General features: G+C 44.4%; 1 protein-coding gene across 23 annotated transcripts in view; it reads right to left on the bottom strand.

Moving 5' to 3' along the window:
- Positions 1-14,565, bottom strand: part of ADGRL3 (adhesion G protein-coupled receptor L3) — a 495,252-nt gene that overhangs the window by 59,580 nt on the left and 421,107 nt on the right. For all 23 annotated transcript variants that reach the window (XM_017744223.1, XM_017744226.1, XM_017744204.1 and 20 more), the window contains 2 exons: positions 4,925-5,134; positions 4,195-4,415 (listed from right to left, as the gene is read on the bottom strand). In XM_017744223.1, the coding sequence (XP_017599712.1) occupies positions 4,195-4,415; positions 4,925-5,134 (431 nt within the window). The remainder of the gene's footprint in view (positions 1-4,194; positions 4,416-4,924; positions 5,135-14,565) is intronic.

Here is a 14,565-nt window from a genome sequence, read left to right as displayed (position 1 = left end):
AAAAAAAGCTGGGGTTTTTGGTGGTCATCAGGAAGAGATGAAACTTTGAACCTCTTTAAGTCATACCTCATTAAAAATGCAAATTAAGACCAAAACATCAAAACACAGGCATCCCGCCAATTGCGTTGTGGAGCTGTAAATTGCTAATCAGACAAGTACCACACTGAGCTCTTCTTGCCTTAGAAGACAAAAACCCACACGCACAATGAGCTGCATAAATGAGCTCCTCAAAACAAGGAAGCAATCAGGCAACTCACTTCCCAAAGTTGCTAATCTTGGGCTGCCGAGTTGCTTGTGACCCTCCACACGCAGCTGCGCTGTGGGCACGGGCTTGTCACATTACGAGTTTAGGCTTCGCTGCCATTAAGCAAACGAGCTCCTTCAGGGCTCAGTGCAAGGCAAGAGGATTATCAGGAAATGTGTGTATGTAGGGAATACTGCTAAAAACCCCACTGCCTCTTCTAGGAGTCACCCCAATGCATTCAGTTCTCATGACAAGCTCTGTGGCAACTGCTCTCCTTTACTTTTTAATTTCCTCCTTTTCCACAGTGACAACTCGCAATATTCACCTAAAGCTTTTCCCAAGTAATAAAGACTACAAAGAGTTTACTCTATTTTCTGCATGATGAGAAATCAAATACTAAACTATCCCTGGTGTGCATTAAATATAACCAATAAACAATCATTAGGTGCCATTGGACCATAAAATTTGAAGAGCCCTAAACATATCATGTTGTTCATGGGAGCTCAGCGGTTTGTTTCACGTGGCTGTGCAGCCGCCTTGTCAGGGTGCAGTAATGGGATATGTATGCACCAGACATGCCTTTCAAGGGTGCAATATAGGTTCTGCTTAATGGAGTTCCGCATCCACATAGCTCATGCTTCCTCCTCCAAATACTGGCAGCAGCACTGCAAATAAAACAAGTTCAGTGGAGCCACCCAAGACAGACCACATTGTTAGAAGCTATTTTCTGAGCAGCATTTACATGCATGAAATGTCGGCGCCTGGCTGATGGACTCGGAGGCTGTGTACATACACAGGGCTTTCATTTTGCTTTCTGACAGCTGGATTGCTTACCATGTATATCCTGCTTTATAGCATTCCAAAAGGGGGGAGAAAGGGGGGGGAGAAACAAAAGAGAGATCCCTGCCATGACGGATTTGATCACCAGTGGATGAATACACCTACAAGTGCGTTTTCTAAAATATATTGAACCACTCAAAGCATAGCTGCTTTCCTCTGCAACTTGTAAGAAGCTTCGATACGAAACCGAGGAAAGTATGGAAATATGGAATAGCTTCTTGCTGCTGATTTTGGATGGCCTGCTTCTAGCATGAGTCCTCTCAAAGGGAGGCTGCTAAAGTCATATTTAAGCTTTCACTGAATTTTAGACACAAGTTATTTTCAAACACGAACAACAACTGCAAGTACTATTTTCTGTACTATTTTCTTTGCATTTTGCAGCACTGCCCACCACGATCCTTAACATCAAATCCGTCCAGGAGATGGATGGACTTGGTTAACACACAGGACAAGGCAAATGATGTAACTTTTAAAATTTTTTTTTAAAGAATCTTCTTTTTTGCTGTGGCCATTTAAGACTCAGCAGCTGAAGACATGGCCTGTAAGAAATGGTCACTTGGAAGTTCATGAGAGCATTGCCAGAATCCCTTTGGTAATATGGGGAAACCACACTGTCTGCAGTGGGGCTTCCTGCTTTTCATCTTTACTTTAGAGGTTACAATCAGAGTAAGATGAGATGCAACATTTCTGATTTATCTGGGGGAAAGAACTAAACACAGTTCAGCTAGCCTGAATAGGATGATCTTTTAATGGAATCACTATGCTGCTGCTTAGTCATAAAAGCAAATTAATCTCCTAATATAAGGGGTTTGAACTGTTCTAAAACAACAACAACAACAAAAAAAATAGGAAAAGGACCTAAAATACCAATATGAATACTAGGACACAGGACACTTCAGAAAATCACAAGCACCAAGTGATGAGTAAAGCAGCAGAGGGAGGAACAACTGCCTCTTCCTTGCTTTGTAATCTGGGCATGTGTTACAGGAGGGTTGGATTTAGAAAGAAAAATGAAATCAAGAAAACCCTACACTGCGTGTTTAAGCAAATCATTCTGAGATGTATGAATGGTGGCACCAAATGCCAGGCAAAAAACAAATAACACTAACAGCTCCATAAGTCCTGCTTAAACAAATGCAGTAAATAATGGACAGAGGCAAGTAATATATTCCAGAGGATGTTTTACAAAACCTGGCAAAACCAAGCAACTTCTTGCAATCAAATTATGTATGCCTGGCATATAGTTCAGTACAAATTCTAATCAGTTCTACCCTTCTAATAACATTATACGGAAAAATACATCATCATCCTTCAACCAGATGGAGCATGATAGTTATACAAAACATATTGTATGGTTTTTATTTTCCTCTATGAGAACGTGACAAAATTCTGCACTCTGGAATTAAAAATTATACATAAATATTTTAGATTTGCAAATCTCTGTAAATATTTATTTGCAAAATAGTATATATACATGTTTAATCATTAAAAATACTACTTCATGCTGTGGGGAGGGAGACATACTTTATTGGCACACACACAGGACTGCTGCCTCTTCAATGCCAAGATAGCGAAGTTATGTTGTTCGCCTTCAGTGAAATTCAGCCAAACTTTCTGCCGGTACCTTTCAAGCCATGGAAACATTTGGGCACCCAAAGCCTGTTTGCAAAAGCCAAAGGGTGAACAGTGTGGAAAGTAGCCACAAAATACTACACTGCAAACTGGACAGGTTAGGACACTGTTCCAGCAACGGCAGATGTGCAGGAACTGACTTTCCAGACAGCTGGAATATGTTTGAGGCTCAACATATCCAATGTAGGCCACTGTGAAGAGATCTGTCCTCCACAGAAACACCACAGTTAAGAATAAATTTGTCTAAAGGGACAAGGCAAACTGTTTCCATGCCTGATTCAATAGGTGCTTACATAATGCTCCAGAGGGGGAGTGAACAGAAGAGCTTGTTGGGGCAGAAAGCAGGCGGCAATTGATAGAAAAGTCTTCTTCAAAAATGGCAATCAGCTGTTGTGTTTGCCCTCTAGGCCAGTAAAAGTCAGTCAAACTACTTTGGATAAATCAGTAGAGATCCTTAAAAACTTACACCCTCCTACCCTTATCTGTGTGGGCCATTTCCTTTCCACAAAGCATGACATTTATACAAATTCAGGTCGCTACTCTCCTACTCATGGAAGAAACACAACACAAATATCCATCTGGGATCCAAGCCTACCTGCTAGCATGGTGATGGATCATGAGCAGCTCCACTGCTCTACAGATCTGCTTTTTCAAGGAGTAAAGGTTCACATATACCAATAAGGTTTCAGGCAAAAAATTTGCAGTTGAACTTAAGAAAAGATCAAATGCTGCCATGGCCTGACTCGACCTATGCTAAAAAAGAGCTTCAGAACCACCACTGGCTCATTGCTATGTATGCCTTCATATGGAGCCCTTAACTCAGTTAAAGTGAGACTGGAAAGGCAGACTGACAAGGGAAGAAAAAAAAAAGTCAATAAAAACATTGTTAATGCTATTGTAGCAAAGATGGCAGAGAGAATCAAAGCCTAAATCTTCCCCTTGTTTTCCATTAGACGGTGTTGCATGATTATCTAAATTGTGCTTTCATACCAGCTTCAGCAATGTTGAAAACACTTAAGAATATTCATAATGATAAATGATATAGCTGTTCTGATTTGCAAAGAGCCTAATGCACTCCACATTCACCACCTGTTTTGCCTGCAGGCTCTGTTAATTTGATAAAACAGTTTAAAAAACAGAGGAAGAAAGCAGCATCTTTATCCAAGTAAGTACTCTTTGGTTAGAGAAGGAGGATCTTGCTGGTACAGGACCAGACTGAGACTTGGGACAGTCACCTCTGCTGATGTTATGCAATGATGTGACAAAATTTTCCTCGACTGACTTCCCTAGAAAATACCTTTGCAAATCATTTCCTAGTGGGGAATTTGTCCTGCACTGGAGACACAGAGATAAGGCAAGGCATGCCTCCTGGCTGAGCTCTGCCTGAACAAACCCTCTGGGCTCCTCACATCCCTTTGTTGTCCCCACTCCCATCTCTCCTGGGCAATGCCAGTCCAAGCAATGCCAAGGTCACTCACACTTTGTCCGTGCCGTAGCTCCGGTAGTCCACCGCTGCCGACACGGCCACAATCAGTGCAGGCATGCCGTACCCGACCAAATAGAAGTACTTCCTCCGGGAGTGCTCGCTCTCAAAAACCTCCACCAGCATGATGTAGAGCTGCACCCCCTCCAGGAACATCCAGGTGAAAGCTGCCAGGAAGAAGAAGTGCAGGAGGGCAGCAAAGACGGCACAGGCAATCTGAGTGAGGATTGAAAAGAGCAAGGGAAGGTGTTTGTACCATGATTAATTAATGCAACAGTCAGGAGTACTCTTACTGGGAGGCTTAATAAAAATGAGGGTGTTCTTATCTTCCCTCTCCAAAGGAAGAACTTTTTTTTCACTTGGAAAACATACGTGAATTGTTTTAAAATAGACACATCTTCACATATATAAATGATATTAAAAGATACAAAGGTAGGCATGTACATAATCTGGCAAATAAACATATGAAGATGTACATGGTTTAAATGCATTTTTACAACCTGCTTATTAAACATACACACACATTATTGACAAGCAACACACATACAGCCCCTGAAATCACAGTAGGCATCAGCATGTGAGTCCCAGTTATCAGCCAGGGGCCCAGCTCTGTGAGGACTCATGCATGGAATGAAGAAGTGCTGGAATGTATCTCACTGGTCAAACATTGCAGACGCACTGAGACAAGAGCCTGTGACAGAAGCAGAAAGTGCTTTGCCCCTTACCGGCTGGTCAGTGCGGTTGATGCCGATGAGGAAGAGGAGCTCTGCCACGAAGAGGCTGATGCACAAATTCTTGTGAATCGTGTTGCGGTCACTTTGCAGTCCACGGAAGAAGCAGAAGGTGAAGATGCAGATCAGGAGGCAGACCAGTGAAAGCAGGATGCCAACCCACGTGATGAAGTCCAGGAGCAGATCATGGACTGCATCACTGTGCTGAAGATAAAATGAAAAAATCTCATCAGTTGCATGATATGTGACTTCTAATGCATCCCAGACACAGAGTAAGGTTGTCTGTGGCACATGGAACCAGTACCAAAAAGATTAAATGGACCTCAACTTGAATCCTGCAGCAAAAAAGCTGCAACCCAAAACAGACTCCAAAGTATCTTGCAAACCGCAGGTGCCCTGAACAGACTCAGACCCCAAAACCTTGCAGAAACATAATGCTGTTGATAAAAATACTGAGATATCAGGGCTGCTCTTGTGTGCAGCTCCATCTTGCACAAACATGGCAAAGGAGTGACTGGACGTATAAAGAACCATTGAAAAGAGTGATTCGAGTGTAAAAAAGTATTTCATGCTAACAACATCATGTCAGACAACTGCAAGTCCATTACAACCATTTGTCAACAGTGGAAAAAGACTCTTTAAATGTTCAGAGACGTATGAGCTTGGAGGCCTTGGAAAGAAAGAGATTGCTTAAATTTCTTTTTCTTTTTTTTTTTTTTTTACCACAGGGGAAGGAGAAAAGAAGTCTGATTTTTCATTCTCAAACCCTGGAGTTACATTTTAAAACTCCGGGGAAGTCAGATTGATCCTGAGAACATTACACAGAAAAAAAGACCTTTTAACATGAATTTGCTTTTAAACTGTAACAGAACAGTGATTTTAAGACACCCTGGAAAGTGAGTGATTCCCTGTGATGAACTTTTAACATGGATGTACTTCAAAGCCATGCAAAAAAAGCCAGTGCAAAGCTAGGCAACAAAGTTTTGTGAGAGACAGGATAGGTGAGCCTTGGCTCTGCTGACAAAACACTGCTGCATTGCTCCTGAGCTTACACTGCATGTCCCTCACAGAAAGAGGGGGCACATGATGAGACCCTCCTGGTGAGAACATCCCACCGCCTTCTTCCTTATTCAGGCTGTAAAACTCCCCAAGCTTCCACCAGATGTGGCGAAATTATAGATACCATTACTTAGCAAAATGTAAATAAAACATGAGAAATACATGGTGAGTCACGAGATGACTGCTTGGGTGTAAGTGGTTAGAGTTAATAAGCTGAGGAGGAGACTGGCTGGAAATCTCTGGGGGCATATTACAATGACCAGAGCAGCTTGAAGCCCAGCTTTGTAGTCCACTAGGTTGTGTTATAAATGGTAATCACATTCCCCGCCACTTCTGGCATTTCGATGACTTGGGCATTATGTAGGCTGGCAAATACAATAGTGCCACACTCCAAAAAGCCAGGGCAAAGTGGAAACGTTTTTCTCTCCATGGGATAAAAGCTTATGACAGATGGAGGGAAAAGGTGATAATTTATCTGTTTTCTTTGCCTGCTTGCCAATGATAAAGCCACATCAAATGTCAGACCATTCCCAATATACACTCTGCTATGTTGGCACCTGCAAGAAACATCTCAAACCTTTCATCTCTTTGGCTTTATCAGCGTGACTGATAGGCATCAAATGATAATGAAAGATGGGGAGTGACTCGCTGCTCCATCTCTTCCATGCTGCAAGTTTTCTCTCCAGGAAGACTTGGAGGTGGAGAGATGGAGGGCTCCTTTGCCCAAACCCCCTTGCAACTCTTTCCAAGTATTTCCAATACCTAAGGAACTAGAGGCCACAAGTCCAAAAGGGAGACAAGAAATCACTGTGCGCTTTCTGTGGCTCATGACAGAAACACCTATTCCAGCCAGCTCATCCAGCAGCGCCCAGAAACCTGACAAGATGAAGCACATCATTTCCCTGGCAGCTGCGCATTGCTTTATCTCAGTGTCATTCCAGCTCATCCATCCCTCTTAACTCTGCGGAAAAATGTTAATGCAAACCCTGCACCTTGCAAATCATTCTTTCTTTTGTCTGAGGCTGCAGGGGAATGGCAGGAGAACGTCTCCCTGAACAAGCCCTCGTCTGATTAGATTGGCTGCCTGGCTGAATGGACCAAGAGCTCTTGGGCTGGGCAACAGGACAAGGCAGCTAAAGCAGGTGGATGAAGGGAGAAAGAAACCAGGCAGACTTTGGCCAGATGCACGCACCCCACCCAGACGTGGCCAGATTTATCCATCCCAAGACAAATTTAGCATGGTGCAGGGAAAATTCTCCAAGGACTTCTTCCCCTAGGTGAGATAAATCTCACAGGTCCCAGCTACTGCACCTCTTATCACAACACCACAAATCTGCTGACTTTAAGACATGATGCAGGAATTACAGCTGGTTTTGCTCTTGGAGAGGGATCCTACCATCTAGGTTCTTTGTCTTCTTCAGGGAAGGGCTGCTTGCCCAAGAAGCTCACCATGCTTAGCAATAAACATGCTTCATTGCTGTATTACTATTATTATTATCACTCTTACTGCTCTTCTTTTTAATATTAATCGTAAAGATAATACTGATTTTATGTACATAACACTCATCCCTGGAGTGCTGGGAAACAACCATAAAAACAACTTCTCCATAATTACAAACTCCCTCCCCAAACTCAACAAACTCACAAAAGAACAAACAGAAAGGAATAACAACAATAAACTGGGAATGAGAGCAATTTAAAAACACCTCAGGGGAAAAAAAAAATATGAATTTGTAGCTTTTCTAGTAAAGTCCAAGAGAGGAAGTGAGCTGAATTTTAAAGGCTGGGTACACTCCAGCCTGTTTGAGATGCTCAGTTTCAGGTGCTACTGCAGAGCCAATGGATCAGAGCCAATGGGAAGACTTGATAAGCACTGGCATCCTTCCCATGGCAGTGCCAACTGCCCCCTCAGGTCAGGCACATCCAGAGCTTGTACACCAGCAAGTACAATAAAAGGCAACTTGCCTTTTGCTGGAGACTGAAACTTGTAAATTACTGCACACCAAGCAGAATAATATGGGAAAAGGAGCATAGAGGTAACCTCTCCCAATGCCATGAGCTTTTCCTTGCCATCACTCCATCGCTGTGTGACAAATAGGGAGCAGCATAACCTGGCTTGCATATGGAGTTCCAGGGTTAAATACAGGGCACATCAAGATTTTGTGACCAGGTCTTAGCCTTCAAGCCTGGTCCCTTAACTGCAGAAAAATGCAAGAAGAGCAAATCTTTTCTTTACCTTGTTCAGCACTGTTCAAACGCTCCTTGACTGAGGACAAAGCAGCTCTGATGTGCATGCTAACCACTGAATCACAGCATGGTTAAGGTTGGAAGGGACCACCAGTGGGGTGATCTGGTCCAACCTCCCTGCTCAGGTCCAACTGGACTCTGTGCCACTGATCATGACCCTCTGAGATCTGCCGTTCCCAGAAGATCCCTAGGGATATTTTTCCAGCACAATGAAAGCCCTAGGGCCTCTAAAGCATGCAACATACATCTGAGACCACCAGTGTATTGACAACAGTCAGCTCTTGCTTCTCAATGATCTCCCCAAGTACTTGGGAAACCAGAAGAGCCCATGGGAAATACCAGATGTCAGTCCAAGAGATAATTTCCTGACAGCATCAACCAAACAACTCCATTCCCAAATGCACTGTGGCTCTCCAGACTGGTGCTACATGGCACAGCATGCAAGACACTGAGGTTTGCTACCCCTAAGCTACACCTGCTTCACAGAATAAGCTGACTCTCAGATTATTTTCAGCACAGGAACAACTTATGGAGTAATTGAAAAAAAATACAACAATACACTCCAACGACAGGGTTTTGATATTAAGTATGTTTTACATTTATGATTTAGGTATGAACCCAACCCAAAGCCCAGTGAAAGGAGAGGTCTCTGGCTTTGGAATAAAGGCCTGGGTTTGTTCCAGTGGGACCAAGAGCAATAGGCGGAGAGTGCTGATGGGGATTTGTGCAGGAGTTACAGGAGCACTGGTAGCAACCACAGCCGGGTAAGCAGGCAGCCCCAATATTATCCAGGCTGGGAAAATCAATGAGCAACTCTGGCAGTGCCTGTACACCAGAGGTGAGCTAATAAAAACAAATCCCAGGGAATGTCAGCTTATGACAGAATGGCTCTCCCTGAGATGAACAGCCATTTCCTCCCTTATTAAAAGCATCAGCAGAAGAAAACAGCAGCCAAACCAAGCTGCCAGTAGTAAAGGACACATTCCTTTGCCTAATCTGTCCCTCCAAGAATGGAAAAAGTAATATCTTTGGGGGTGGAAGAATAAGCAAGCAGTAAATAAAACCACAATGTCATCAGCTAGCTCTGATATGACCACTTGGTGCCTGGTGGGAGCTGGCAGAGTGCTGGGCTGGGCAGACATCCAAGTGGGGCAGGTTTGAACTTCAGTGCATTGCTGATGCTGCTTCTCGTATTTGTAGCTATTTGGGGCCATGCGGGGTCTCTCTGTCCTTCTTCCCCCATCTCTGATGGTGAGAGAGGATTTACTGCTATGACCTGGCTGTAATGCTTTGTGGCTATGTGCAGAGGGCTACTGAAGAGGCAGATGGTTTTGGAGATGTATCAAAAGCATCAGTTGGGGTATACGGACTGGGAGGAAACCCCAAGGACTCCTGCAGTGCATCCAAGCTGGCTAAGGGCATCATCACCTGCTGTGGCTATAAAGGCATGAGAGGCTTTTAGGAAGATTTTCCTCTTCTGTGGCCAAGAGGAATATGAGCTGGGGGGACACCTTTGCTTTTGCATCCATCCTCTCCATCTTCATGAAGGATGCACCGAGGGAGGTAGGCAGCTGTGTTCCACAGTGAATACAGCACCCATGGACCTGGTATGCATCCCCTCTGTGCTCTGCAAAGGCAAGGCCGTCCTGGGCACCATCAGGTCCTAACCCAGGAATAAAGAGAGCAAAATTCCCACCTGGAGCCCCTGGGAAACATTACTGACTTCTGACTTTGGCCATTCACAATAAGGCTCAGATCCCTGAGCACTACTACAAGGTGGTTTAGTCACATATTCTCTCCTTGTCTTAGTCCACGAAGCTGCCTTCATATTCTGCATGAGCAACACAGACCATCTTCCTCCTCTTCTGCCTTCCTTAGCAAGATGAAGGCCTCCCAGCAGAACTCTCCCCCACAGACTTCTCCCCAGAATGCAACAGCCTTCCAGTGGCTGCCAGAAGCAGCAGCCACTCTAAGTCCTAGAAACCACCGTGGCCACAATAAAGCTATATGGGGGCAGGTGTGCACAGAGAAATGGGTACAGACTTCACCTCACCACGTGTCACAGACACTCCTGCAGATACAGCACGTGGCAAGAGCCCACTGCTTCCATTGTACTCACCAGCCCCACTGCAACTGAGAGGCAGCTGAGGCGAAATTCAGTCGTTGAGAGGAGGTGAGGCTTAGGAATAATAATTGCATGCATCATCCTGCTCTCCCATTCTGGCGGGATTTAGGCAGCTCTGATTACTCATACAGCGTCTCCAAGCCAAGAAAGGAGCTACGGTGGTTGTGCCAAACTCAGTGTAGACATCCACCCAGCCAAGCTGCCAGAAATGTGAGTTTCTGGAAGAAGCCTGGTCACAGCACCATCAGCTTCTGCTGTCACAGTGATGGTCTTACCTAGCCCGGTGCTGAGACACAGCTGAGACATGGTTCCACCACACCAGGGCCACTACCTTTGCCTTGGTCCTCACATTCACCCTGCTCTCAGCCAGAAAGGAAGGGTGTAGCAAGACAAACAGCAAGGCTTGGCACTTGCCAGTGTGAGCTACATGACTTGCACATGAAGTTTAGAACACAGGATCAGCCTGCAGTAATTCCAGCTTCCTCCCGTACTGCTTTAGGCAATGGACCGCTACATTCCACTTAGACTTCATATACTTTTATTCTTTTCACTCCTTAGCTTGCCTTATGCTTCCACTCCCCAAATAATCAGCACAGTGTAACATGTTTGTGGTAAAGAAAAACACCTGAAACCTTCCTATTAATTGCAATAGTCAAAACACCTTTCTTTTTTTCCCCATTTCTCTTTGTATTTAAAAAAGGAATAAGATCTGGCATTCACTACATACAGATAAGCAACATTATCTACCCTGGGGGTACCTTTGCTTACTCTGGTTTGGGTGGCTTTTTTAATTGCATTTTCCCACCATCTCTGAACTTGTTTTCTGGCTGCATAATTTTCCCATGATACGTTTAAGATGCATCTGCTATAATTAGTATGATGCAAAGCACAAGCTTCTGAAAAACAACTTGTAAATTTTGAATAATTCTCCAGCAATTACATAGGTAGCACAGCTTATTTAACTATGGGCTTTGTTCCATAGCATAGGAGCCACCATATTTTTATAGAACTTAAGGGTCATAGCAAATATCCTACCTATTCAAACAATAGATAGGTATTTTACATAGATCTCATCTGTATTAAACATATCTCATAATTTAACAAAATATCTATGAGACTGTAATAACTTTCCCATAACACAGGTCAAATTAACTTCCTAGATGGTGATTTGTTTCCAAGTCTTAAAACCTCTCTCTGAAGGGAGGTTCTTATTTTTCCTGGTAAATTGTCAAGCAGGGCAGTGAACACTGCACATTCTTAAGGCCATCCCTTACCAGGAGGATTCCTCAGCGAGATCCAGCTCACAGCTGTTTATACAGTCCTCTCTCCATGCTGGCTGGGGCTCTGACAGCAGCTGGAGGGGGACCTGCAGGTGAGGGTCCCCTGCTCTTCCCAGCAGTTATACATCCTGCTTGTGCACACAGCCAGCTCTTGGCTTTGGGCACTGTTATTTTATCCCAGTGGGTGAATAAGAAACTCTGGGCCCAACTTATTTTAACAGGCAGAAAGCGTCTTCAAATTAAATTCTCCTCTTAACCAGGTACTGTCCTAGTAAGACCAGAATTGGACCAGCAACTCCTACTCTTCAAGCACACCAATAAAACCCTGCTGCCATGGCCAGCTGGTGGCATTTTCTGTCCCTTTGGACAAAGACATATTGCTTTTTCAGTCTAGAGAGCCAGATGGCCATCAATCACCTCCTCAGTGGTGCTACCTTCCAGCTCCACCTTGCCACACACACTCTGCTAATAATTAAACCATAGCCTGGAACTCGCAGAGCTGCCACCAAGGTCCCCTCTGGAGAACATGCTCTCTTGCCATGTCACCAGGCAGGGAGATCATTCATGAGCAGATGTGACACTTGTCAAATTGGTGGCTCCCCATGAGGCCCAGTTTTGAGTCTCATTAGGCAGGGTGCTGTGGATACTCATTACACCAAAGGGTGTTCCCTGTGGATCAAAAAATTTGAACAACTTAAGTCAGGAAACTACAAATCTCAATCATGGGAGTAAATTGCTTCTGTTGCAAAACTCCCAGAATATTATTAATTATTATGTGTACAACAGTTCTTTTTAGAGATCCTGGTCACTGGCCAGAACACTGGCATAAGAGCTCTTGCACAAGCACACAACATCATTTCCCCAAGTATCCTTCCACTTCCAAGAAGACTAACAGGTCATTGAATAACCAAGGAATGCCTTTTTGAACCAGCCACAAGATAAGAAAATTACTCAAAAGCACATCTATGAGCGGTGAGCATGAGTCAATGAATGACAACAACCCCCACTTGTTTTTAAACCTCCACTTTTCCAAACCAGCAGGTATTGTGCTGCCAAGACTTTAAAATTAACTCATTACAATAGCATAAGGAATGTCATATAAGCCACCTTCAGATATGCCAAGAGCCATGTGGCCAGCTCCACCATGGAGAGAGACAGTGCCACCAGGAAGAGCAAGGTGACACGCAGCTGGTGGGACGAGTTGCAAATGTTTGCATATTTATATCTGAAATATGTGTCTGTGTTAGGTGGGAGGAAACCCTGCCCTGCCTCTGCCCTCAGGCCAGGATGATCACTGAAGTGGACATGCCAGGAAGCTGTCCAGTTGTATCAGAGTCAGCAAAGTGGAGCCAATTTGGCTCTTACAGCAATGATACTTTGGCTGCAGCCAAATGATAAAACATGACCTGAAAGTCTTGAGGGTACTTGTTAACACCCAGAAACAGCTACTAACTAATAGCACACTGGCTTGGCACTCGGGAAGCTTCCAGCTGCAGCTCTTTCCAACCTGTTGGATGAACATGGGCGAGGAAGGGTTTTGCGTACTTTTTCTGCAAGATGAGATAACAGCAGCTCTACTTGTCTCGAGAGGTTTGGATAGGAAGTGCAGACAAGGCTGACCTATTTGCAGTTTGAGAAGAGGCTCATTGAGCACCAGGCTGTATCTGCACCATGCAGTTGGGATTGCCCCCATTCACACCAGTGGAGTGGAGCACTGTCTGCATTTCACAGGTGCAACCTCTGACTTCAGTGACTGAGGCATATCTGTTAATTCCAGGTGGGTGATAATGAGCCAAACACACATTTCTTATGAAAAGTTGAGCAGCTGAAGGAAATTGGCAAAACCAGACCTGGACTGCAGAATGCCATTAACCTGTAATTATGTGCTCTGAATAGGCCTTTTCTTCAGGCATCTCCCAGGACAGTGCCACAAACATTTAATGGCATGTTTCCTGGATTAGGACTGACTCCTCCAGAATAATATGGTTACCACAACTTGCAGCAGCAACAGACAAATCCTGCCCCTCTCAGCTGGACCCAGCTGTTGTGGGAAATGTGCTCCTAGGCTCCCATTTCTTTTTTTGCAGAGCTTTTGTCATGCATGATGCTTATTTAATATATATTTTATTGCAGCTCTTCACATTCCTCTTCAGATTATTAAGTGGAACAAAAATATACGAAGCAGTGACACTGAAAGCCTACTTGAGAAAAAGTAGTTTTAAAACCATAATAGTTTTTGTGGTTATGCTGGTCATGGAAGTGATTCTGAGAAGTTCTGCCTCCATGGAAGACGCCAGATCCATATCTAGCTCAGAGCTGTGGATTTTGCTGCAGTGCCAGGCACATGAAATGGAGACACCACAATGAAGAAAATGACTAGGCCAAAATCTTTTAGGCATCAGGGCCTTCTCTTCTTTCTCCAGCAGTTCAGACTGACCTCAACCAAAGACAGCCAAGGCAGCTCAGGAAATGGAGGACCGTCTCAACCCTTCTCCTACTCTTGAGTAAAATCCCAAATGTGTGCTTCACTCCCAAAACCACTGCTACCATGAGGAACATCTACCTTCAGGATTAACTTCTTTAGCTCCAGTGGGGATAGTCATGTGGAAAGGCAGATCTACACCATGGACATAACTGCAGGGAAAGGAACCAGCTGGTCATGTACTGGCCTCAAGTAGATGCCCAGTCTATACAGGACGGTATCAGAAGCTTCCCTCTCACGTGTCACACAGTGAGATGCAGAGAATGTATTTTTTCCCCCCTAGCTGGAAGGAGGAAAACACTGTTGGCTCCACACATGCATCTCACATGAACACGTGTGGCAGTGTATCTGCAGCTGCTGCCAGCAGGACACCCAACCTCCACCCCACGAGGCAGACTGCATACTTCTGTCCCCCCACCTTGCTACTCCCTGGTGGCACAGG

The sequence above is a fragment of the Corvus brachyrhynchos genome, unplaced genomic scaffold (assembly GCF_000691975.1).
Source record: "Corvus brachyrhynchos isolate BGI_N302 unplaced genomic scaffold, ASM69197v1 scaffold229, whole genome shotgun sequence".
In the NCBI taxonomy this organism is placed as follows: Eukaryota; Metazoa; Chordata; class Aves; order Passeriformes; family Corvidae; genus Corvus; species Corvus brachyrhynchos.
The sequence above is the reverse complement of the archived record's forward strand: the minus strand, read 5'-3'. Positions and strand labels throughout refer to the sequence as shown.